Source organism: Triturus cristatus, chromosome 10 (assembly GCF_964204655.1).
Source record: "Triturus cristatus chromosome 10, aTriCri1.1, whole genome shotgun sequence".
NCBI classification, from domain to species: domain Eukaryota; kingdom Metazoa; phylum Chordata; class Amphibia; order Caudata; family Salamandridae; genus Triturus; species Triturus cristatus.
The window spans coordinates 1,166,488,839-1,166,513,295 of NC_140593.1; the positions used below are offsets into that span (position 1 = coordinate 1,166,488,839).

The following is a 24,457-nucleotide window of genomic DNA, read 5'->3' on the forward strand; positions in this document are numbered from 1 at the left end:
TTGTGTCTTCCTTTCTGCATTCTGCAACACATATAGAAAGAGGAATATGCCTCCTAGGATTGTTTTTGCAGAGTGGTGCCCCTTCCTGCACAAAAACAATCCTGCAAGCAACGCATGCAACACAGGAACCCTTGCACCATGGTGCAAGGGTGCCTGCATTGGCACTAGTCATCACAATATGCACCAGCACATGCGAAAGGGCAGGAGCACACTGGATTGCCTTCGGTATGGCACATTCCTGCCCAAGGTGACTTGCTGTGCTGTGCTGCATTTTGGGACTATTTTATAAATGAGCCGTATGGTCATTTGTCCAAACTACAGGTTTGCAGAATTGGTAGAGACAAAATTAAGAAATTGCATGACAGCACAGACAAGTTGCAAAACGTTTAACTATGAACTAATATGAACTAATCAATTGTGTTTGTTAAGCAATAGTTTTGTAAAAGAAAAGGTATACAAACACACTGCCCTTTCTATGATAAGAGTGTACGCTGTGAATGCTGTGAAATAAAGCTGCATGCCATGCTTTGAATTGAATATTAAAATCTAAAGCACAATTAATTTATTTGCTAATGCCTGGGTGGAGGCCTCTGCAGCATGTAACATCTACCATTGCCTGCATAAAAAGTCCAGTTAATGAAAAGTGTGCTGTATGTTCAAGGCCTCTAATCTGGGATGATGTCTCTCCTTAATTTGTTATTGTGTGTAAAATGCGAAATCTGCATCATGGTATACGGATAAAGTGTGCTCAGTAACAGAAAGACATGTTTTGAATTCAGGTGCCTCTGGAAAGTGCAGCTTTGTGGTCTGACCAAAAATAATAGTTGTGGGTATGAGTTCTGAACTTAAACCCTTTCTGAAGAACTGTTCCACTCAATCATCTCCTTCTCAAGTGAAGACAAGTTAGATTCAATAACTCTTCCTTTATTAACAAAAGGTTCACTCTCACAGAAACGTTTCAGAGCATGCTTGTCACAACCTGATACAATGTGCAGACTTCTAATCCATCGAGGACACCTTGAACTTTGTTTTTGATTTGTTTTTACTTGCTCTTGATGATGTTGAAACTATATTCTCTTTAGTATTTATGTCTGGCCTCCGAAATATGATATAAATCTTCGGTGCAAAGATACAGTACAGAAGACCAGCAGCAGACGACAAGATTGCAAAGACCTCAACAGCTGCCACATATTTTCCTTTTGTGCTGAGATAGGCTGGGATAAAAGAGAACCAAACACTGAGGAAGACCAGCATGCTGAAGGTGATGAACTTGGCTTCATTGAATCTGTCCGGCAAATTTCGGGCCAGAAAAGCAATTCCAAAACATATAAATGCCAGGAGACCTAAAAAAGCCAACATACAGTAGAACATAAGACTGGATCCTTCATTGCATTCAGCTACAATCTTCCAATTGAAGGCAGTCTTGTTCAGTTCTGGGAATGGAGCTGATGTCCCCAGCCATATGGCTACAATAGAAGACTGTGTAAAGAAACTGGACAGCACGATAGAGTAAGATGTCCTATAGCCAACCCATTTCCTCAGGCTGCTATTCGGCTTTGTGGCCCTGAAGGCAATAACTACCATCGCTGTTTTTGCCAACACCGAAGAAACGCAAAGAGAAAAAGACATACCAAAGATCACCTGACGAAGCATACATGTCACCTGGCTGGGCTGGTCTATGAAAACCAAAGAACAGAGGAAGCAGAGCATGATGGCAAAGAGGAGGAAATAACTTAGCTGTACATTGTTAGCCCGCACCACTGGAGTGTGCCGATACCAAATGAAAATAACCAATATGCCAACTGCATTGACAAACAAGAAGATGGAGCTGAAAGCCAGGATGAAACCAAGTGGTTCCTCATAGGACAAAAAGTCGATTTCCTTTGGTATGCATATGTCTTTTTCACTGCTTGACCAGTGGTCATCTGGGCACCTCGTGCAGTCCAAGGAATCTAAAACAATTAACAGATAGTACATTTTAGAAAGCAACAAGACACTAAAACAGCATGTGCCAAGGTTAAAGAAACTCATATATCCATGAATAGCATAGTATTTTCAAAACGCAGAGAACTTTTATCACAACATGTGTTTTTTCACTGCTATTGGTATCCATCAGTCCATGTCAAGGTGTGCAGTCAATTGCTGAACAAATCACTAATATTGTTTATCTACGTCACAAAGTGGAAAGTAAAACATTTAAATCAATCATATTAAAGCACAATAAAGTATATATCGAAGACATGCTTAATTTATTGGTAGAAGAAAAAAAAGTCTTGAAAATGTGCAGCTCAGAGGGTGTTAGGGAATGGGGATGCCTATTAACAAGTGAAACAATCAATCAATCAAACAATCAGAACATGTAAAGTGCGTGAGGGTATCCAGGCCCCTTGGTTGCAGGGCTTAGTAGAAAAGCCAGGTCTTAAGTCCAGTGTAGGATATGATGTCGAGATCCTGGGTTCTGACAATGTTGGCTAGAGGCATCATGTAGGTGTTGAACGGGGTGGGGCTGAGGGATGAACCCTGAGGGATGCCACAGACGGTGTACGTGGGTTCCGAGGTGAAGGGAGGTAGGCAACTTTTCTGTGTTCGTCCCGTGAGGAATGATGCAATCAATATGAGTACATTTCCCTTGATCCCGATCTGGTGCAGTCCCCTGATGAGTGTGTGGTGGAATCTGCTGTCGAAAGCTGCAGAGAGGGTGATCAGGGCAGATGATTCTCCCCTGTCCAGTAGGGTGTGGACCTCATCAGTAGCAGCAATAAGGGCAGTCTCGGGTCTGTGGTCAGTGTGGAAACTGGATTGGGATGCGTCTAGCAGGTTGTTTCTCTACAGCTGGTCAGTAAGCTGTCGGTTGATGGCCTTCTCCAGGACTTTGGTGGGGAAAGGGAGTAGCAAGATGGGGCGGTAGTTGTGGAGTTCACTCGTGTTGCCAGAGAGTTTCTTGAAGAGAGGTCGGACTTTGGCGTGTTTTCATGCACTTGGAATGGTGGCTGTGGTGATGGATGCATTGAGGATGGTTATGAGTTGATCTCCTTGCTGCCTAGGTTGAAGAGTGTTACGTATCAATGGGGAAAACCCTGGTTAATAGTACAGTACAGTAACGAGATGGTCAGCTAGTATACAATAGATTGAATACACACAGTGAATCACATCCACAGTACCGAGTTATTCAGGGTCCAAAGAGTCGGACCTCCGATGTATTATACTGTTCTTGTTAATAGCAACACAGTTGCTCAATACTCATAAACTGGTACTAATATTTACAGATATTTACCCTGTTTGGTGCTCAGGGTAAGGTAATGGGAAAAGGAGTGCTTGTGAACATTGTGGAATTGTGAGGGTAGTGGACATGGACAAGGTGGTGTGACATATATCCATCATATTTGCATTGTGATACTAATCTGGCCTTAAACATAGGTCAGTTGTTTTACATATATTACATAGCTTTACATGGACACCATTAATAATATACAATTGTCCTTGCTTGTAATCAGATAGGTAGTTGTCGACGTTTCGACCCCTGTATATAGAACTAGGTAAGTCCAGCCTTAGGTTGGGGTCTTCATCAGGACTGTGATAGAGCACCTAGATGTAATGGAATACTATGTGTTAGGGTGGTGATATTATCTAGTGGTAAAGGATGTGATAACAATCTGTAAAATCAATTACCTATTAAGACTTCCAGCATGTGCCTTGTTGCTGGGGAAATAGAAGAGGATGTGAGCTCGACAGAGCTCCTACATTCAGAGAAAGACCAACATAACTATGAAGCAAGGAGATGCAATACATGGCAAATTCTACACCCTATATAGATATAACTTACTCACAGGGTTGAAAAACGGCCTTCCGTGCACGTAACGTGGTGAATGGCAGGTCAGACGATCACTGTCATCCTGCAGATGAATCTGTGTTAGTAAAGGACAATGAAGGGATAACTCCCCGTGGGAGGACCTGGGGGAACCACCGGTGTCTGCCGAGGGTTCAGCTATCAAATGGCGTTAATAGGTATAGTGTGCCTTCCGCCGCGTGTTGCAAAGGATAATTAAAACAACTGCGGGGACAGGTCCTCAAAAGTTTAAAGTATGCCATGGCATCACTGTTCTTTAAACCATAAGCTATTTGAAAGACAGCGCTGAGAGTCTGTGGCTGGGGGCTCCGCTATCAAGTAGCGTGTGTGCGGGAATAACAGGCCGAGTGGTAACGAGAGTGGCGCCGGTTAAATTGCCCTCCGTCACGTGTTGGAAAGAGTGAATACATATATTAGCGGCCCGGAAAAGGTCCGCGAAAGTTGGAATATTCCAGAGCATCACTGTGCTAAAAATGGCATGTGAAAGGCGGCGCTGGAGTGAAAGTGCAGCCGCGTTTGTAAATGGGCAGGGAAAAATTGCACCGAGCGGCCATGAAGGGTCTGCTAGAGACAGACTGAGGAAACATGCATCTACTGTTGACATTGGATATAGTGTCGCTATAAACTAGCATCCCCCAACAGCCGGCACTAGAATCTATGACCAGAGCGTTGGACAAAAGACCACAACTGACCTACGTCCCTACCGATTTCCTCACAGAACTCCTATAGATAGCTATGATGAGGAATTTCTTCATATTCCAAAATGAGTTCTTTGTCCAAACAAAGGAAGTAGCTGTGGGGGCAGCATTTGCCCCAGATCTGGCGATCCTGTTCATGGATGAATTTGAAGAACAATTTATTTTTCATCAAACCAGATCATTCTTCCACCTCGCCGCCAAGACTTGGAACGCCCTCCCCATCCACCTGCAGCAGACCGCAGTCTTCTGACCTTCAGAAGACTTCTCAAGACCTGGCTCTTCGAACAGTAGCAGCTCCCCCCCCCCCCACCTAGTGCCTTGAGACCCTCGCGGGTATGTAGTGCGCTTTACAAATGCCATGATTGTTTGATTTATTGATTTTAGAGACAAGGTGAAGGAGTGGCGCCGATACATAGACGATGTCTTACTAATCTGGACTGGAAATGAAGACAACCGCCAAGACTTATTTGAATGGTTGAGCACGAGATCCTTGGACATCAAATTTACCATCAAATGGCACAAAAATACCATGGATTTCTTGGATATCACCATCAAAGTAGACAAAGACCATCCATACACAACACTGTACAGAAAACCAGCAGAGAGGAATACCCTACTGAGATACTCAAGCCATCATACCAGAGGACTCTGTGACAATTTACCTTTCGGACAATTCCTTAGGGTTCGCTGGAATTGCTCCCTTAAAGATGACTTTTTCCAAGAATCTGAGGATCTAATCAATTGCCTGATTGAGCGTGGATATCCGAAAAGGTTAGTCAATCGGGCCAGGAAACGTGACTGCTACTACGATCGTGAAGCTCTCCTGACACCCAAACAATGACCAACAGAGATCTCAAGAATGATATGTGTAACCACGTTATGCACTAGGAGCAATGAAATAAAAAAGATCATGAACAAACACTGGAACCTCATCTCAGATGATGTGGATATTGCGGAACCTCCCTTGCATTCCTTCAAAAAAGCAAAAAATGTCAGAGATCATGTCATCAGGTCATTGTTGGATACACACGCCCAACCTACCGTCCAAACACTATGGAACCTACCAGAAATAGTAGGACATTTTAAATGCACTAAGTGCAAGGCATGTAAACTGACTGTTGAAACAAAACAATTTTGCTACAAACACCATACCATCGATCTGAAAGTTCATTCAAATTGCAACACAACCGAAGTGATTTATGGCATACTGTGCCCCTGTGACGAACTGTATAATGGGTAAACAAGACAAAAAGTGAAAACAAGAATCCCACAGCATTGAAGCAGGATTAGATGTGAAACAGTAGGAGCTCCCCTAGTCGAACACTTCACCGCCAAACTACATAAACGTGAGTCACTGAGATGGCTGGTCCTCAAGAAAAGTCACATTGGGCAATAGTGGAGGTGACATCAATTCCACCTTAAACACAAAGGAATGTAAATGGATGCATAGATTTGACACTGTGAACAATGGCCTCAATGAATTAGAGGGTACATATGTCTACCCTCACTACTGAATAAAACGTCAATAATCTGTACAGAAGCAATTGGCCACCTATGTGCAGCAATGGGTACATCTATGTTTAAATGAAGATATGTCCTTTTACAATCATTCTACTATTGTCTATATGATTCATGCATATGGGATACTTCCTGAACACCTGGGCCAGATGTAACATGTCAATGAAATTGCAGGCTAAGATAAATGTGTCGCCGCCCATTGACTATGTCTAATTGTTTAATATCTGAACCAACGCGTTAACAGCCATCTGCAGCACGTCACAGACCTGACAGAACTACTTTGTGATTAATGTGTTTCTTCTAAATGGTTACCGTCCAATACTTTGATCCAGTGTTTAAAATGGAACAATACATTACATGTATACTCATATACGTATTGACATGGTTTTTTCATTGTGTTTAGAACACTTTCAGTTGTGTACAGAACAACGCCGCAATATCACTGCCCGCCACGATAGTCAGGTCCCTCACGTCCACCGACGTGCAGCCACTGAGCTGCTGCACCCAACGTGCACGCTAACCCACCACGTCTATTTAGCGTAACCGGCCACTGGCAACTCACTTTGCTACCGAATCTGGAGACGGCTAGATCATAGTATATAGCAGGTAAGGGAGCTCCTCATACAAATGCCCCAGCGTAATGCATGTTTCCTCACTTTAGCGGACCCTTCACGGCCGTTTGGTGCTATTCTTCCCTGCCCATTTACAAACGCGGCTGTACTTTCACTCCAGCACCTCCTTTCACATGGCATTTTTAGCACAGCGATACCCTGGAATATTCCAACTTTCGCTGACCTTTTCCGGGCCGCTGATTTATGTATTCACTCTTTCCAACACACGGCGGAGGGTGATTTAAGCAGCACCGCTCGTGATACCATTTGGCCTGTTAGTCCCCTGCACCTGCTACTTGATAGCTGAAACCCCGGCCACAGACGCGACTGAAACTTTCATCTCAGCGCCGTCTTTCAAATGACTTATGGTGTAAAGAACAGTGATGCCGTGGCATACTATACACTTTCGAGGATCCGTCCCGGCCGTTGTTTAATTATCCTTTGCAACACGCGGCGGAAGACACACTATACCTTTTGACGCCATCTGATAGCTAAACCCTCAGCGGACGCCGATGGTTCCCCCTGGTCCACCCACGGAGACTTATCCGTTCTTTGTCCTTTACTAACACAGATTCATCTGCAAGATGACAGTGATCATCTGACCTGCCATTCACCACGTTACGTGCACGGAAGGCCGTTTTTCAACCCTGTGAGTAAGTCATATCTATATAGGGTGTAGAATTTGCCATGTATTGCATCCCCTTGCTTCATACTTATGTTGGTCTTTCTCTGCATAAAGGAGCTCTGTCGAGGCCACATCCTCTTCTACTTCCCCAGCAACAAGGCACATGCTGGAAGTCTTAATAGATAATTGATTTTACAGATTGCTATCACATCCTTTACCACTAGATAATATCACCACCCTAACACATAGTATTTCTTTACCTCTAGTGCTCTATCACAGTCCTGATGAAGACCCCACCCTAAGGCTGGACTCACCTAGTTCTATACACAGGGGTCGAAACGTCGACAACTACATATCTGTCTACAAGCAAGGACAATTGTATATTATTAATGGTGTCCATGTAAAGCTATGTAATATATGTGGAACAACTGACCTATGTTTAAGGCGGTATCAGTATCACAATGCAAATGTGATGGATATATGTCACACCACGTGTCCATGTCCACTACCCTCACAATTCCACAATGTTCACAAGCACTCCTTTTCCCATTACCCTAACCTGAGCACCAAACAGTGTAAATATCTGTACATATTAGTACCAGTTTATGAGTATTGAGCAACTGCGTTGCTATTAACAAGAACAGTATAATAAATCGGAGTTCCGACTCTTTGGACCCTGAATAACTCGGTACTGTGGATGTGATTCACTGTGTGTATTCAATCTTTTGTATACTACCTGACCATCTCGTTACTGTACTGGCCTAGGTTGAAGAGGCATTGGGGACAGGAGTCAATGGGTGCTCCCAAGCATTGGCGACTGCCTCGGAATGGGGGTAGTGGGGCGGGGGAAGAAAAATAAATTAAATAAACTCACCTTCGGCTGCCGCCGCCTTCTCTCCTCCATCCTCACTCAACACTGCAGCAGGAATGGAAGCACCCAGGACGCAGGCTCTCCCAGCCAATGAGGATACATCGTGGTTGGTCTGAGCGGCCTGTTTGGCTGCTAAGGTAGTGCCTGGGATCCTGGGTATGTTTTTGAGAACATGCTAAGTGTGCATGACTATTTGGCTGGCCCAAAAGGGCCAGCCAAACAGTTAAGTGCACTAAGGGAGTGCAAACCAGAAGTCACTAGAACTGACTCCGAGTCCTGTAAGGAAAACTAAAATGATATTACCGTCTTGTTATTATCATTTATTTTGTATTTTTTTGCACTGCTCAAAGAGCAGTGGGCAACATGCCTCCGCCTTAGTGGAGGAGCCACCACTGCTCTCGAGTAGATAGAGTTCATGATGGCTGTGGTGTTAGGTGTGGTGACCTGTTCCCATGTGGTGAGATGTTGGTCAGGTGAGGTTACCGTTGGAGTGAGGAGGCTGAGGAGGTTGGTGGGTTGGGGCTCAAAGTTCCTGTAGATGGTGGATATCTTCTTGTGGAAGTGATTCGCTAGAGCATTGCAGAGTTCCTGTGAAGGAGGAACAGTGTTCTCAGTGGCTATTGGTCAGGAGAATTCTCTGACGATGGTGACGAGTTCCTTGGTGTGGTTGATGCTTACCTCGATGCAGTCTGCAAGGGCGTGCTTTTTTGCATCTTTGAGTTGTTGGTGGTATTCTTTGAGGGCTGTCTTGTAGGTGGCTCGGTCTGTAGTGTCTCTGCTGGTGTGCCATCTTCTCTCCAGATGTTTGCAGCTGTGTTTCATTGTACTGATTTCTAGTGTGTACCAGCTGACTTGTATGGTAGAGCTGCAGGTTTTGGCTGGTCTGATCTGGGCGATTACGTTGGTGGCATTGGTGATCCAGGTGTTGAGGTTCTGGCTTGCATAGTCCAGGTTGGTTGTGGCATAGTGCAGGGTGGGTTTGAGGGTGTCCATTTATTGGGTCTGTGTCACTTTGCTCCAGCTCCATGAAGGATGAGTTGGGGGATTGGTAGCAGTGCACAATGGTCCTGCGATGATTGAGTGGTTGTCGAGGTGAGTTCTGTGGCATGGCTGTATTCGACTCTGTTGCCAGAAATGAAGATAGGGTCCAGTGTGTGTCTTTCTCTGTGAGTGGGGTCTGTAACCAGCTATGTGAGGACGATGTTGTCCATTCATTCCAAGAGGTTGACTGAGTTACTGTCTGTGGGGTCGTCCAGGTGAAAGTTGAGGTCTCCGAGGAAGATGCAGTGCTTGGACTTGATGGCAAGTGGCACGATGAAGTCTGTGATGGCATTGTGGTCCTGGGGGTCTGTAGGTGAGGGTGCCTTTGATCGTTGTTTTGTCCAGTGTTGAGTTGGAAATTGAGGTGTTCCATAATTGGTGTAGTGTCGTCTTCAGTGGTGATGCAGCAGATAGTTTCTTTGTGGACGATGGAAATTATCCCTCCGTGTTTGCTGGTGCGTTCCCAGTGTGTCATCTTATAGACATTGGGTGTTGTGTTGGTGATGTTGGGGGCGGAGTAGGGTTGAACCAGGTCTCTGTGATAAAAGCCATGTCAGGGGCAAGGGTAGAGATGGTGTCCCAGGTTTGGTGCATGTTTGCAGAGAATTCTGGTGTTTATCAGGAGGCATCAGAGTTGTTCAGGGGTGATATTGGTCAGTGGATTGGGAGTGGAGCAGGATTTTGTGCGGGTGAGAGGTCCTAAGTTGCAGGTGAAGAGATAGGCGTGTCAGGTGAACGTCCTACTGAAGAGCAAGGTGATGAGAGGCAGCAGATGTTGTCGAGGGCTCGGAGATTTGCGTGGAGTCCCTATAGGTGTCTGGAGGGCCCGGGTTTCTTGCTCTGGGTGTGATCCTTACGCGGACGGGCAGAGATGGGCATGCCTTTGATGCACTTTCAGCGAGCAGATGGCGTGCCGGATGCGTGGCAGTGCTTCTGCCTCCACTATGTAGTTCCTGGGAGGGATACTGGAGAGGTGAACGAAGGGAAGTGGGTGGTGGGAAGCAGGTTGCAGAGTGGGCAGAAGAATGGCAAGAAATAAACAAAAATCCTAAAATAAAACTAATAAACTGAGTACTGGCTACCAAGGCTGGCTGACTGAGACTAACCAGTGCAGGGCCGGAGCAGCCTTAGCAGGAGTACAGAGAGAGGATACACATTGAGGAGTAGGCACTGACAAGCAGTGAAGGAGAGTTGGTGAGAATTGCAGGACAGCTTACCTGAGAATTTTATTTATTTGTGCAAACTTAGAGGGGGGCATGATAAGAAAATGTGAGGCGTCCAGGAAGATCAGCCTTTAGTTGTCTATCTCTGGTAAGAAGAAAAGGTTTCAAATTCAGCTTTAAAGATGTTGAGAGCAGGATTTTTGTTAATGAAGTGATGCAGCTTGTGCCAGATTTTGGGTGTACTCAAGTGGAAAGGCTGCTTCATATTCCTTAGATTCGTAGACCTACGAGATTACGAACATAGCCCTCTCTTACTTCTGGACATTAAGGCACCTCCATAGAGTTTGTGTTTCAGTCAAAGCTACATTGTGGTTTTAGGATGGACTACATTATAAGTGTTACTTGCAAATCTGATTTAGAAATCTTGATTCATGGAAACTAGTGTGATTAGTACCAACAACTTGATATGCAATTGCAGAAAGAACGGCTTTTGGTGGGGCTAATCTTAACTAAGGACTACTAGTCACCAGGACTTTGCCATCATCTATGGTATTTACTACCAGAGCTTGAGCTACTGTGTTTAGTTCTTGCTTGGTAATACGCAGCTCCATGTTTCTTATCATACTCCGTTGAATGTGCTGTTACAGTTCAAACCCAAAGATTGCATCTTTTCTGCCAGTGTATATGCAAGCCCTTATGTCATGATGGAAGCGGAGGGATCAAGACTAAATTTATGTTGTATAATTCAGGAAAAGATTCGCACAAGGCATTTTGCAAAAAATGAAATTTCATCAATAGTGCTTTATTTAAGACACAGCTGAGTGTCATCAGCACATTGGTGCTAGTTAAGTTCAATTAGGAGGTCCCAAAATCATCCATCTAAATGCTGAATAGTGGGGGAGAGAGGATGGAACCCTGTGGTGCAGTGTATTTTATGGTGTATGGAGGAGAGGAGTGATTATCTATGAAGTTCCATTTTTCAGTAGCAGAAATAAGAGGAGATCCAGTTCAACAGCGAGTCCTCAAAGGAAAGTCTGTTTTGCAGTGAGTTGATGAGGATGTTGTTTTCTGGGAGCCTGGGTGTCTCAAGCCTTAATCATGATAATGCTGATCTGGGTTTAATCCATCACCGTTCTTTAGCCCACTCTGCCACCCCAGTTCAGACAGGTTTTGCTTAACAATGTACCAAGTCATGAGGCTGTAAATGGTGTAGCATGTGGGCGGAACACCCCCCAGAAAACTACACTGGTACTCAGAAAAAAAAGAATGACATTGAGTATACGCAAGGAAATCTTCTTTGCCCAATCATACATGCTTTTGAGAGTAAAACATTTGTTACAACCATACAAATCCATCTACCATGCATGGTGTCTATTTTTGAATATGGCCTTGGATATTCTAAATGCCCTTGATCATGGTAACTAGTATTGCCCAGCCTAGGCTAGGCTTCGGCAGAGACCATTATATCCACAATCTTACCCATTTGCATTTATGCATTGCCTCACCGCCTTTCCACTTTATGTACCCAAAACCAAACACTCTGTTAGGATTAAGGTGTTGGACAGAAATACCACTCAGTTCATTATGGGGGGCTGGAGAGGTGGAAGATAGACCAGTTTAAACTCAGAAAATTCTGAACACTTGACCGTTAACCTCAGCTCTACACTCTCCCCCACCTTGTTGCTCACTTCAAGGGTTTGTGAGCAGTGATGGTTCATTAGTGGCAGATTCCTTTATAAGATCTAATGAAATGTGTGCACCTTTTCTGGCAATGTGATGTTAATTGCAATTACTTTTCATCTTATAATATATTTGTTCACACCCAGGTTTTGTTCCTTCACCTTTGTTATTTTTCTCCTGTTCGTTCCTTGACAATGTTAGTCCCTTACCTCTTGTTGATCTTTGTATGTGATTTGTTTTTCATGGATGGTTTCCAGGTTGGTTCATGGTCATCAAAGCCAAACTACCTTCTAAGGCCAGTAAGTCCACTGCTTATGCACCTGTATATTTGACATTTACATTAGATCTCCTGTTCTTGCATATTCTCTCTTGTTATACAGACTGTGTCAATTCTGAATATTCCATCAATAACTACTGATATGGTGTCTGAGGGCGAATACAGTTAGAAGTTTAGATTCCTCTCTCTCTCCCCTTCCCTGTTTTCCCCACTTTTCTCTTACAACATCAAGGCTTGCTTTGTTGTCGGTGAAGAGAATCAGGGGTGGTAGGGTTTCTTGGTGGTCTACAAGCTCAGAACCTGACACACTCTGCCACTAATCAAATGTTGTTGCTCTGATTACATTTTTATGCTACAGTGCCTAAGTGCAATTATGTTTTGCAGTTGCAAAAGAGGAGGAAAATAATAAAGACATACACTTTAACAAAACTAGGAACATACACCTACATTACTGGTGCCTCCCGAAGTCACATCTCATCTCTTGGTTATAGAGGATTCAAGGCATAAGAGTGGGTTTCTTGAAGCCAGAGAAAGGAAGACATGATCTGTTATAATTTTATGGTCCTAATACTTTGGAATACCATTAGAATCTTGAATTTCTAAGAAAGGCATATTATGCTTCAGGGTAGGCAATGGAGCACAAATACTATTGGCACTAGAGGTAGGTTGGCTGTCTGTATCAGGGTTTTATGTTAACTTACTTAAAATAGAAAAACTAGTCCTATTGTTCTTTCACTAGATTTTAGCAAGAGCAACTCATTCCACCTAAAATGTTGACTTTGTTAGGGACAGGAACTTCCACTGGTTTGAGTTAGACTTGCACAGATGAACTATAATTGATATTGGATGCCAAAGTGCAATTTTGTGGCCCATGAAATGTAATTATTCACTTAAATCAAAATCAAATACTGAATATTCACTCAAAGGGGAGCTGTGCCTCATCCTAACATTAATGATTAGAAATAAAGTTTCCAGTGAAGGATATGAAATAGCCTGCAATGGGATCTTTGTTATAGTTTGTTTTGGTGATGACCACCATGGTCTGAAAAATGAAGTCGGAAAGGGTTTGTGTCCCTCCAGTGTCTGATCAGGTCAGTATTCAGGTACTTGATTACATAGTGTGACAATATTCAGGGAAGTCTTATCCAGTCCTTTTTTTGGAGATTTTTGGGAACCAGCATTTATTTTTCTTGATCTGACATTTGCTGCTTTAGAAAGGGGAAAGAAGTTGGAAGAGAAGGATGGAAGCAATGTTGCAAAGGAAAAAAGCATTAGCCTGCACAAGTAAGTTAAAGGAGCAGGGAGTGTCTAATAGTGGATGGAAGAGCCATGAGCTCGATTCAAGACTATGCAACCTTGGTATTTAGTGCAATGATGTTTAAAAGCACAAGCTGCAATTTTATGATTAGAGCTTGAGGCACCAGCACTCATCTTATTACAAATTAAGCTCTGGATCACTACAGGTGCATACAAGACATTGGGCATAGGCTGTTCTAAAAGCCGAGAGAGCTGGCTGGGTGGGCTCTGCTAAAAGGAAAGAAGGCGCATAATAGATGGATAGGAACTTTCTCAGAACAGGTTGGCAGGCTTTATTCAGTAATGCATCTATTTTGAGGGTTTATCTTGAAGAAGAAGACCTTCAATACTTTGGAGTTCTAGCTTGAGGCCTGATAGTGATATGTCTGTTCTGCATACAGACCTACAATACTACATAACCTGGCAGCTAGTAAGGTGCATTTGTCATGTGGTGGTATTAGGCCCGGTTAAGAAATCATGATTATACATGGCAATGTTCTTAAGTTGCCTTTTCTCCCTAAACACGAAGACATTTGACACACAATAATATGCATGCACATATGGGATAACATTCTTCGAACTCAGTTTGCTTATAACATAATTTTGTAGGTACTCTATCAAGACACCTTGAAAATGCTGTACCAGGGCGAAGTTCAGCATGCAAGATGTTGTTATTTGTTTTTTGCCGCTCGGCAGCAGAAGTATCGTAATAGAATAAACAATAGCAGCCTGACTGGGGCTTCGGCATGGCAACATGGAGGATGCTATATATATGACATCAAGCCTTTGTTTATTCAGACAAGAATTTAGCTGGAGCTGAAAAGTTGGTCGATGCTGGAATTCCAGCTTAGCTGATTCCTGTCACCCCATGCAAGGTATGGTGTCCAACTCTGTACCAAGACGGGCAGCTTGTCACACTAACCCACAGGTAATGGGGAGTTGCACTGCTGGGATAGGGTTTTGGTACACCCACCCACTTTAGATTTTAAAGGGTTCAATGCGCTTGGTAGGAGTACACAATATTACACTACATTACAGTATTGTATGAGAGCACATAGTTTTCTGTAATCTGCAAAATGGTTTGTTTATCTTTTTCACCATTCTGGTAATGTTAATGACAATATTCTGTTTCCTCCTATTAATCATTGCAGCACGTGTATTTTACTTCAATAAATATTAAAAACCGTATATTGTGTATTTCTTGTGTATCAACTTGGGTATGCATAAGTGACTGAACGAAAAGGCTCTAGATCTGTTACCACGATTACCTTGAGGAGTCAGGGTTTTCATGTTCTGAGGTTGCACACACATTTTTTACCCTGTAAGATTAGGGGTGCCGATGGGGCACTGGGAGCTAACAGAACTATAGGCCATCATATTCTGAAGGGGTGCTCAGAATCAGTCTCGCATCAGTCCAACGTTTATGTTGTCCAACAAATGAACAGTGATACTTGAGAAAGTGCGAGCCGTACAATACATTTTTGCTGAACTAGTTCTTATCTCTAGATGTGATAAAAAAAACTAGTTCCAAAAATTGGTTGTACATATAATGTGCTCACATTGGCTGAGGCCACAATCATAGCGAGTCATAAGTAAAGACTCAGAAGCTGAGCATATGTAGGATTAGTCAATTCCTTGTGGATCTGCAGGAGCAATATAATGATTGTAGGATGGGCAGCTTTGACATGTAGCATGAGATTAAGCAGGCCCCCCATTCAGGCATGTTTGGACTTTAGGGAAGGTAAAAGCATCTGTGGTAAATGCTTTTACCACAATTTCATAATAGTCCTGAGACAGTTAAGAATAGAATAAAAACATGCACGTTTGGTTTTACAGAATGGTAAAATTACATATGAAAATATGTTCCCTTTATTGCCTGTATTCCATTTGTTAATGTTTCAGTGTAGTACCTGGACTGCAATGCTTTTGCAAAAAAGCCATCTTAGAAACTGGAAACAGGTGTAAGAATTTGAATGGGGACAGGGAACCCACATGAGGGTGGAAGTCTATCGGGGATTGGGGTTTACAACCAGGCACTGCAATAATCGTAAGTGTAGCTTTATTCAGCACCAAACCCATGCTGCTCACGGTTACCATGCTGTGTAAAATGCATTATTATCTACAGGTCATATCCTGAGAATCTGCATTATAACAAGCACAGTATGTTGGGTTTTGGATGATGCCAACTCAGAAGAGGTACTGACAAAAGAGCTCCAAAAAATCCATTCAGAGACAGGCTGCAAGTTTAATACCAAAGAGTGGACTCAGCTTAATGATCTGGCGAATAAAGCTCTCAGAGGCGCCAATATTAAAAGAATACATTTTTTATCCAGATGGCTATTATATTTTACTCCTCTGAAATTGTCTAAGATGTTTCTAACTTGCCCGAATAAATGTTTTCGTTGTAATAGAGAGGGTGAAGGGGGATGGCCTCATATATTTTTTTAATGTAATGATTTACAATATTTCTGGAAGAGCGTTTTGAGGAAATTTCTTTGATTTTATCCTTGGAAATCAGTCCGTCTGCCATGTTGGTGTTATTTGGTTCTTCAGGTGAAGTGAAATGCTTTACAAAAAATCAGCAATATTTTATATTAATTGCCATTTCATTTGCTAGATCACTTGTTCTGCAAAACTGGAGAAGCAGTCTACAACCTAGCATTGAACAGTGGTTTGATAAAATGACTAGGACTTATAAACTTGAAGAAGACTATGCCAAACGTATAGGAGCGGTGGCAATATTTAGGGGTAATTGGCGTCCTTTTTTCCCTTTTTGATGATTTTGAATTAGTTAAAAACAAGTTATATATGTACGTGGCACCTTGTAGAAGGTAGGCTATTCCTAAAACAAAAATGATTTGCACATGGCACTTTGCACTTTATTTTTTTTGAATTTTGTTTAACCTTATTTATTAAATTAAATAGTTTAGTCAGGATGTTTTAGTCGAGGGCTGTGGGAGTCTGAGTCTTTATCAGTTGCTTTTTGAAAATGAAATGTGAAATGCTCTTTATAATTCTTGACCATGCTTGTTTAATTTATTGGTCTTGCTATTTGATATGTAAACCGACATGTAAATTATTTACATTATCTTATTTTTTTCCTGTCCTAATAACATTTTTTTTTTTAAAGTATAGTATGTTGATTTGAGTTAATAAAACAATAAAAGATTGTGTTTCATATCAGACCTATCCTACAGCTGGAAGTGGTGATAAAAAGTTAAACATATCCATTACATTCTTATTTTCCCAATGTGTAAAACATCTTGTAGAAACAATGAAAACTACCTGTTTTGTTAGCAATGCTTCCCGGAGGACAGGGGATGCAGTTAAAGCAACAATGTGGACGTCCTGCAATGGCTGACTTCCTGTATCCCGGAGCACAACTTTCACTGCAAATTGACAGAGGAACCTGGAAACATGTCAGTCATATCTATAAATATTTGTTAATCAATCATAGCGTTTTTGTTAGACCTGTCATCCTTAGGGTCTTCTTTCTCCAAATTTTACCAGCTTACCTTTCTTTTTGCTGATTCTTTTTGTTGGCCTTATGACTCTGAGCCCTTTACCATTGCAGAGCAGTGCTAAAGGGAATGTGCTCCACCCCTAAATATGGTAACATTGGTGCATACACAATTGTCATATTTAATTTACCTGTAAGTCCTTTGTAAAGTGGTATACCATATATCCAGGGCCTGTAAATGAAATGCTACAGGAGGCCAACTAGCCCTTGGAGTCACTCTGGTAGTCCTGCAATCAAGTGACAAGGCAGGTCTCAAGCAGCAGTGTAGCCCTCTGAGGGTACCAGGCAGGCCTCAATCAGCAGGGCTGTACTCTTGTAGCAGCAGGGCAATCCTCTAAAGTGCAAAGCAGGCCTCAATGAGCAGGGCAGTGTTCTGTAGTCTTTCTGGGGTCCTTCATATGTCCAGGAGTGAACTGAAGGGTGGGCCTGAAGGCCCTATTTTTATATCTGGTGCCAGCTTTGAAGTGGAAGAAGCTTCTAGTGTTTTTCGCCCACAGCTGCTTCTGGAATTTTCTTCCTCCCTCCCCAGGCTCCAAGGTGTCTTGTGTGATAATAAACTAGGGTGAAGTTCTTTGTGAGTGTGCTGGAGGCAGCTTCTTTGAAATGTAAGTGGGGCAGGGCAATACTCAGCCCCACACATCCTGGCAGGATATGTGATCCTGCCAATATCTAGTTCCCTTTTTTCTCAGTGTCTGGGAGGAATACACAAAGGCCAACTGTCATGCTAATCACAGTCATGTGACCCATAACACAAGCAGCAGGCACCAAATGGTTAGAACAAGAAAATGCCATCCTTCTAAAAGTGGAATTTTCAGAACTGAGACTTAACATTTTATTTTACCATTTAAAAAAGATTTTAAATTACAATTATTTTTACCTGTTCCAATCAAAGGTTATCACTTATTAATGTAATATTAATGTAATAAAACAGAGCAACCCTTGACCTTGCCAGGTAGGTCACTCCCCCACGCTGCAGCTCCACCTGCGCCTTCTGTGCCTGTTTGCTCCTGTGCCCCCGCTGTCCTTGTTGCCTTGTTCCCTGTGTCCCCCGGTCCCTCTGTGTCCCACTGCCCTTGATCACTCTGTGCCCCCGCTGTGCCCCGCTGCCCTTGTGCCTTGATTCCCTCTTGTGTGCCCTTGGTTCCCCCCTTGTACCCCACCACCCATCTTGCCTTCTGTGCCCCTCGTTGAGCCAGCTCACCTCCTGGCTTGCCCCCCTCGCCACTCCCGCTGCTGCCTCCCCAACGGCCCGCCCCCCCGCGCCCATTCACTGCCCTCTGCCACACGCCTCCCGCCTCCCAGCTGCTCCTCCCTCCCACCTCCCCTTAAAATGGCGGCCGCGCGCAGCGGGCGTGCCCAAGGCAAGCCCATCTGTGCCCGTCCGTGCCTAGACCGTGCCCAGTGCCAGAACACCTGGCCCCCGCACCAGCCATGAAGACTGCCTCCGATACGACACCCGCACCCTCACCACTCTCAACCCAGGATGGTCTCTCGCCTGCTGTAGGGCCACCCCAAAGCGCACTCACGGTCCCTTCGCATGCCAGAACTGCGGATTCTCCTGCATCAAAGACTCAGAGACACCCGCCACGACTAAACACAACCAGCTCCGATGCATCCTGATCAACACTCGCTCCGCACGCAAACACGCCGTCGAGCTCTGGGACCTACTCAACACTACATAACCAGACGTCGCCTTTCTCTCCAGACATCGCCATAGCCATCCCTGACGGATACAAGATCACCCGCAGAGACCGCACCAACGGAGTCGGAGGAGGAATCGCCATCGTCCACAAGAAAACCATCAGGGTCTCAACAAACACAGAGGATACTCTCAGCACCGCCAAACACATGCACTTCCAAATCCACACAGACCCCAAGACCACCCTAAGAGGCACCCTCGTCTACAGACCACCGGGACCCCGACCACAATTCGCCATCGCCAACTTCATCAGCACGCACGCACTGACCTCCACCGATTACATCCTCCTCGAAGACCTGAACTTCCATCTGGAAAACAACAATGACAACTACTCCTCCACCCTGATAGACAACCTCGCCAACCTTGGACTGGAACAAATTGTCACAACACCGACCCACATCGCCGGACACACCCTCGACGCCATCTTCTCCCCAAGCCCAGACGTCTCCTTCAGCCATGTATCCAAACCCATCTGGACCGACCACCACTGCATCCACTTCACCTTCCGGAAACCCGTCGCCACTGGGGCAAAATCACCGAAGTGCAACTACAGACAAACCTCGCACTCCACCCACCGACCAACCCCGATGATGGTGCACGCGCCATCAGACGATGGATGGACGACTGCGCCAACACCCTAGCCCTGCTGAAAATGCACACCCTCAAAGACACCAGCAAGAGAGCCAACTGGTTCACCCCGGAACTCCTAGCGTCAAAGCACACCTGCCAGAAGTTGGAAAACATATGGCAGAGCGAACCAACATCGGGCAACCGCGCAGCCCACAAAGACGCCATCCGCAACCACCACCACCTCATACGGACCGCCAAAAGGACCTCCTTCAAAGACCGTCTCGACAACAACACACACAACAGCAAGGAGCTCTTCAACGTCGTGAAGGAACTCTCCAATCCCAGCTCCAACGCCAACGACATCCCGCCGTCACAAGCCCTGTGCGACTCCCTCGAAACCTTCTTCCACCGCAAGATTGCCGACATCCACAACAGCTTCAACCCCCGGACGACCCTAACAGGCCCCAACACGCCAGACCCACCACACCTCACTGACCACAACCCCCTGACAACCTGGGCCAACGTGAGCAACGAAGAAACAATTAAGACCATGGGCACAATCCACTCCGGCTCGCCGTCTGACCCGTTTCCACACCACATCTTCAACAAAGCCGGCAGCTCCATCGCACCCCACCTGCGCAACATCATCAACCTCTCCTTCGAGACCGTGACCTTCCCCGAGAGCCGGAAACACGCCGAAATCAACGCCCTACTGAAGAAACCCAAGGCAGACCCGAGCGATCTCAAAAACTTCCGGCCCATCTCCCTGCTTCTGTTCCCAGCTAAAGTCATCGAAAAGATAGTCAACAGCCAGCTCACCCACTACCTCGAAGACAACCGCATCCTGGACCCCTCCCAGTCAGGATTCCGCAACAACCACAGCACCGAGACCGCCCTCATCGCTGCCACAGATGACATCAGGACCCTACTGGACAATGGCAAGACAGTGGCCCTCATCCTTCTGGACCTCTCTGCCGCCTTCGACACCGTCTGCCACCGCACACTACACCCACGACTCCACGATGCAGGGATCCGAGACAAGGCCCTGGACTGGACCTCCTCCTTCCTCTCTGGCAGAACCCAGAGAGTCCACCTCCCCCCGTACCGATCTGAAGCCTCCGAGATCATCTGCGGCGTCCCGCAGGGATCCTCCCTCAGCCGGACGCTATTCAACGTCTACATGGCACCCCTCGCACGCATCACCCGACATCACAACCTCAACATAATATCCTACGCCGACGACACGCAACTGATCCTCTCCCTCACCAAGGACCCCCTCATCGCCACATCCAACCTCCACCACGGAATGAAGGCCGTCGCCGACTGGATGAAGGATAGCCGCCTTAAGCTGAACATTGACAAGATGGAGATCCTCATCCTCGGGCCCAACCCCTCAGCATGGAACGACTCCTGGTGGCCCGCATTGCTGGGGACTCCCCCCGCACCCACCAACCACGCACGCAACCTGGGAGTCATCCTCGACTCGAAACTCACCATGGCCAAACAAGTCAACGCTGTCTCTTCCACCTGCTTCAACACCCTCTGTATGCTCCGCAAGATCTACAGATGGATCCCGACAGACACAAGGAAAACAGTCACCCAGGCCCTAGTCAGCAGCAGACTCAACTACGGAAACACCCTCTACGCCGGACCCCCGACCAAGCTCATCAACAGACTGCAAAGAAGCCTGAATCCCTCTGCATGCCTGATCCTCGACGTGCCGCATAGCGACCACATCACTCCCCACCTGAGGAACCTGCACTGGCTCCCTGACGTCAAAAGAATCTCTTTCAAGCTCCTAATCCACGCACACAAGGCACTCCACAAGACCGGCCCAGCCTACCTCAACAGCCAATTCTCTTTCTACGTACCCAACAGGAAACTCCGCTCCGCAGACCTCTCCCTGGCTACCGTCCCACGCATCCGCAGAACCACAGCTGGAGGCAGATCCTTCTCTCACCACGCCGCCAAGACCTGGAACACCCTCCCCCTCAACCTTCGACAAACCGAAGACCTCCTAACCTTCAGGAGACAACTCAAGACATGGCTGTTCGACCAATAGCTGCAGCCCCCTCCCTCAGTGCCTTGGAACCCTTGCGGGTATGTAGTGCGCTTTACAAATTGCATGATTGATTGATTGATAAAAGTAACCCAATGTCCTCCTATGGGAGGGGTAGGCCTCACAATTGTGAAAAACAGATCAAGGAGGTCTTCACTACCAGGACAAGTAGAGCTTAAAAGTACATGTTCAACTTTTTAAATACAATAGACCCTGCTTCCTGCACTGTTTTGGGCCTACCCTTGGAGTGGCTTATATGTATTGAAAAGGGAGGTTTAGGAGTGGCAAAAAGCGTCCTTTGCCAGGTAAATCTGGCAATTGAAAACTGCTCACATGCTGCATTGACAGACCGGAGGCATGTTTTAAAGGGCTATATAAATGGGTGGCACAATGAGTGTTGCTTGCTCAATAGCAGCATTTTATTTTACAGGTCCTTTGTACATGGTTGTGCCACTTGTCTAGGGGCCCATAAGTAAATTAAATGTGCCAGTTGTGTGTAAGCCAATTTTACCATATTTAGAGGAGCGATCACAACCACTTTAGTACTGGATGGCAGTGGCAAAGTGCACAAAGATCTAAGGCCAACAAAATATTTTTTCAGCAAACAGGAGGGGTGAAGGCAAAGGGTTTGGGGTGACCCTGCAGAGAGAGCCAAGTCCAACTTACACTTCACAGTACATTTTGTTGGAATGTAAAACCTACTACAAAGTGCAATTTGTGAATCAGTCCTTGTGTGTTTACTTGAGCCATTTCTCTTAGATACTAATGCACCACGATGGCATTGGGGACGTCAGGTATGCCTTTGTTTCACATGATCATATCCTCCTTGTAAATCATGTAGACACAGTTTAAACCATCGTGTTGTCCTGCTGTGCAATTTCCCCAAACTGTGTCCAAACTGCAGCCACATACAATTGGTTTGATTACAGTTATCCTACTTATCCTTTCTTTGATGAACATTTTACTGAATCTATGTTATACTAATTAGTGATTTACAATTAGCAAGCATCAGCAAGTTGAAAAATTGCATATATGATATGAGTACGGTTAATATGAAATTCACACTTTTAGCAAATGCAGTGCTGTGGTATTTTGAAAAACAAATCCTAACCACATTCCCATTATCTGGCAGTCATCATAGACCATTTGGTAATAGTTGTGGATTATGTCAGAAAAGAGCCTATGCAAGTGAAGCAAAAGAAGAAGCTATGACGAGCCATCAGACATTGTAGTCTGGTCAAAGTCTCCTGCCCGGTCCCTTGTAGTCTAAGCTGTACTCAACAGTTAGCTAACACTGGGATGCAATCTAAGGCTTTCATGCTTTTCTATGCCATCCACATACCCTGCAAGCCGCATATGAAGCACTGCACATGCATATCCTAAGAAGGATGCAACTGTTTTCACAAATCCTAAGGTCTTAAGTTTACAGAAGAATTAACAAGTATCCTGTGTTTGGACATGTGGTGCTAGGAAGGGAAGCAAGTGCCATCATAAGCTTGGCCTAATGTAGTGTCTTGTGAGGGCACTCTACCAGTTTTCTGCCTCAATAAATACAAAACTAATATACCAACACTGCCCAGTGCAGAAGGTGTGCTAATGGTCAGTGACAATTATTTCAAAAAGTGCATAGTTAATTAAAACAATAACACATTCCCATGGTTTATTTAGGAAAAACACTACACACATTATCTAAATTCGACGATACCAAAGAAAACTGATTTTCTACATGCAATGACTGTTGACAGTACACACTTGTGGAGCTGAAAGAGACTGACGGGCAGATTTACCATTTACTAATGCAGGGCAGTGCAGCACTCGCAAATGCTGCACTGCACTGCGAGTAAAGAAGAGAGAAGGCGATCGCCAGAAATATGGCACTCGCCTTCCCTTTCTCTAGAACCAGGGCTGAAATCGGCTGCCGTGTCCCACGCACACACCTTTGCACCATAGTGCAAAGGTTTCTCTGTGAGTTTGGCATAGGTTTTGTACTGGAAGGCTACCCTTCCAGTACAAAATACTATGCATAGAATATCTTTAATCCTTTTCCCTCTTTATATGGGTGCTGTAAAGTGCAGCACACATCTAAAGTCGGAATATGCATTTCTCCTTCCTTGCGCCTACTTTAAAAGGGCTCTGTTTTCTGACGCTAAACCCTGTCTACTTGATTTAGTAAATGGGGTTTAGTATGAGAAACCTAGGGAGGTTGCATTGGAACGTCCATGCTCAACCCATGGTACGCCCCCTTGGCACTAAGTAATGGAAAGCAGTTATAGGCGCTGCTCTGCATTACTTTCCCGTTATTTAGCGCTGAAAAGTAAACTGGCAAAAAAAGATTTTGCTCGTGTAAAGTCTTAGTAAATCTCCCCCTGAGCATTTCTATATGCTCTTTGCTGGCCTGCTTGTGAGGACTGGTATGGCTGTACCTATCAAGTACACTTTGGACACAATTAATAATACTAAAATGGATAAACACACCAATATGATCACTTTACTGTCTGACCCATCAAACTGAAGTGCACGTAAGCACTGAAGTGGCAGTGCATGCCTGTCTTATTCTTCAAGAGATCGGGTGTAAACAAATGGTTGATAGCAGGATAAGCATGTTGATACAGTCTCATTGCTATCGGACCAGTGGGGGCTAAAGTGACAGAGCAGTGCTTATTGATAGAGTGTCATTTCCAGTGAGCGATCTCCAATGTGATTATGTGTTTTTCCCAGTGGTTTTTACCTTTGCACTGAAGCCTGCAAGGAATTTGACAATTTGCACACTTAGTTGTGTGTGCTTAGGGTTAAGTGCTGCAATGGGAGTTAGGTTGCATGATCACTTCATGTTTTGATTAAAAATCCCTCTTAACAGCTCTGTGCATTTGCACATTAAAGTAGGACAGATGCCATGGATGTGAATCATGGTTTCTTTCCCGGAGTCACACAATCTGCAGGATTCTCAGTCTACAGTTTTTAAGTCGAGCATCAGCATACATG

At 44.8% G+C, this 24,457-nt stretch overlaps 1 protein-coding gene across 1 annotated transcript in view; it reads right to left on the reverse strand.

The window, feature by feature from the left end:
* Window positions 1-999: 999 nt before the first annotated feature.
* LOC146796861 (vomeronasal type-2 receptor 26-like) overlaps window positions 1,000-24,457 on the reverse strand; it is a 197,328-nt gene continuing 173,870 nt past the window's right edge. Inside the window, exons 6-7 of the mRNA XM_085631397.1 lie at window positions 16,913-17,036; window positions 1,000-1,952 (exon numbers count right to left, since the gene is read on the reverse strand). Coding sequence (XP_085487523.1) covers window positions 1,000-1,952; window positions 16,913-17,036 — 1,077 coding nt within the window. The remainder of the gene's footprint in view (window positions 1,953-16,912; window positions 17,037-24,457) is intronic.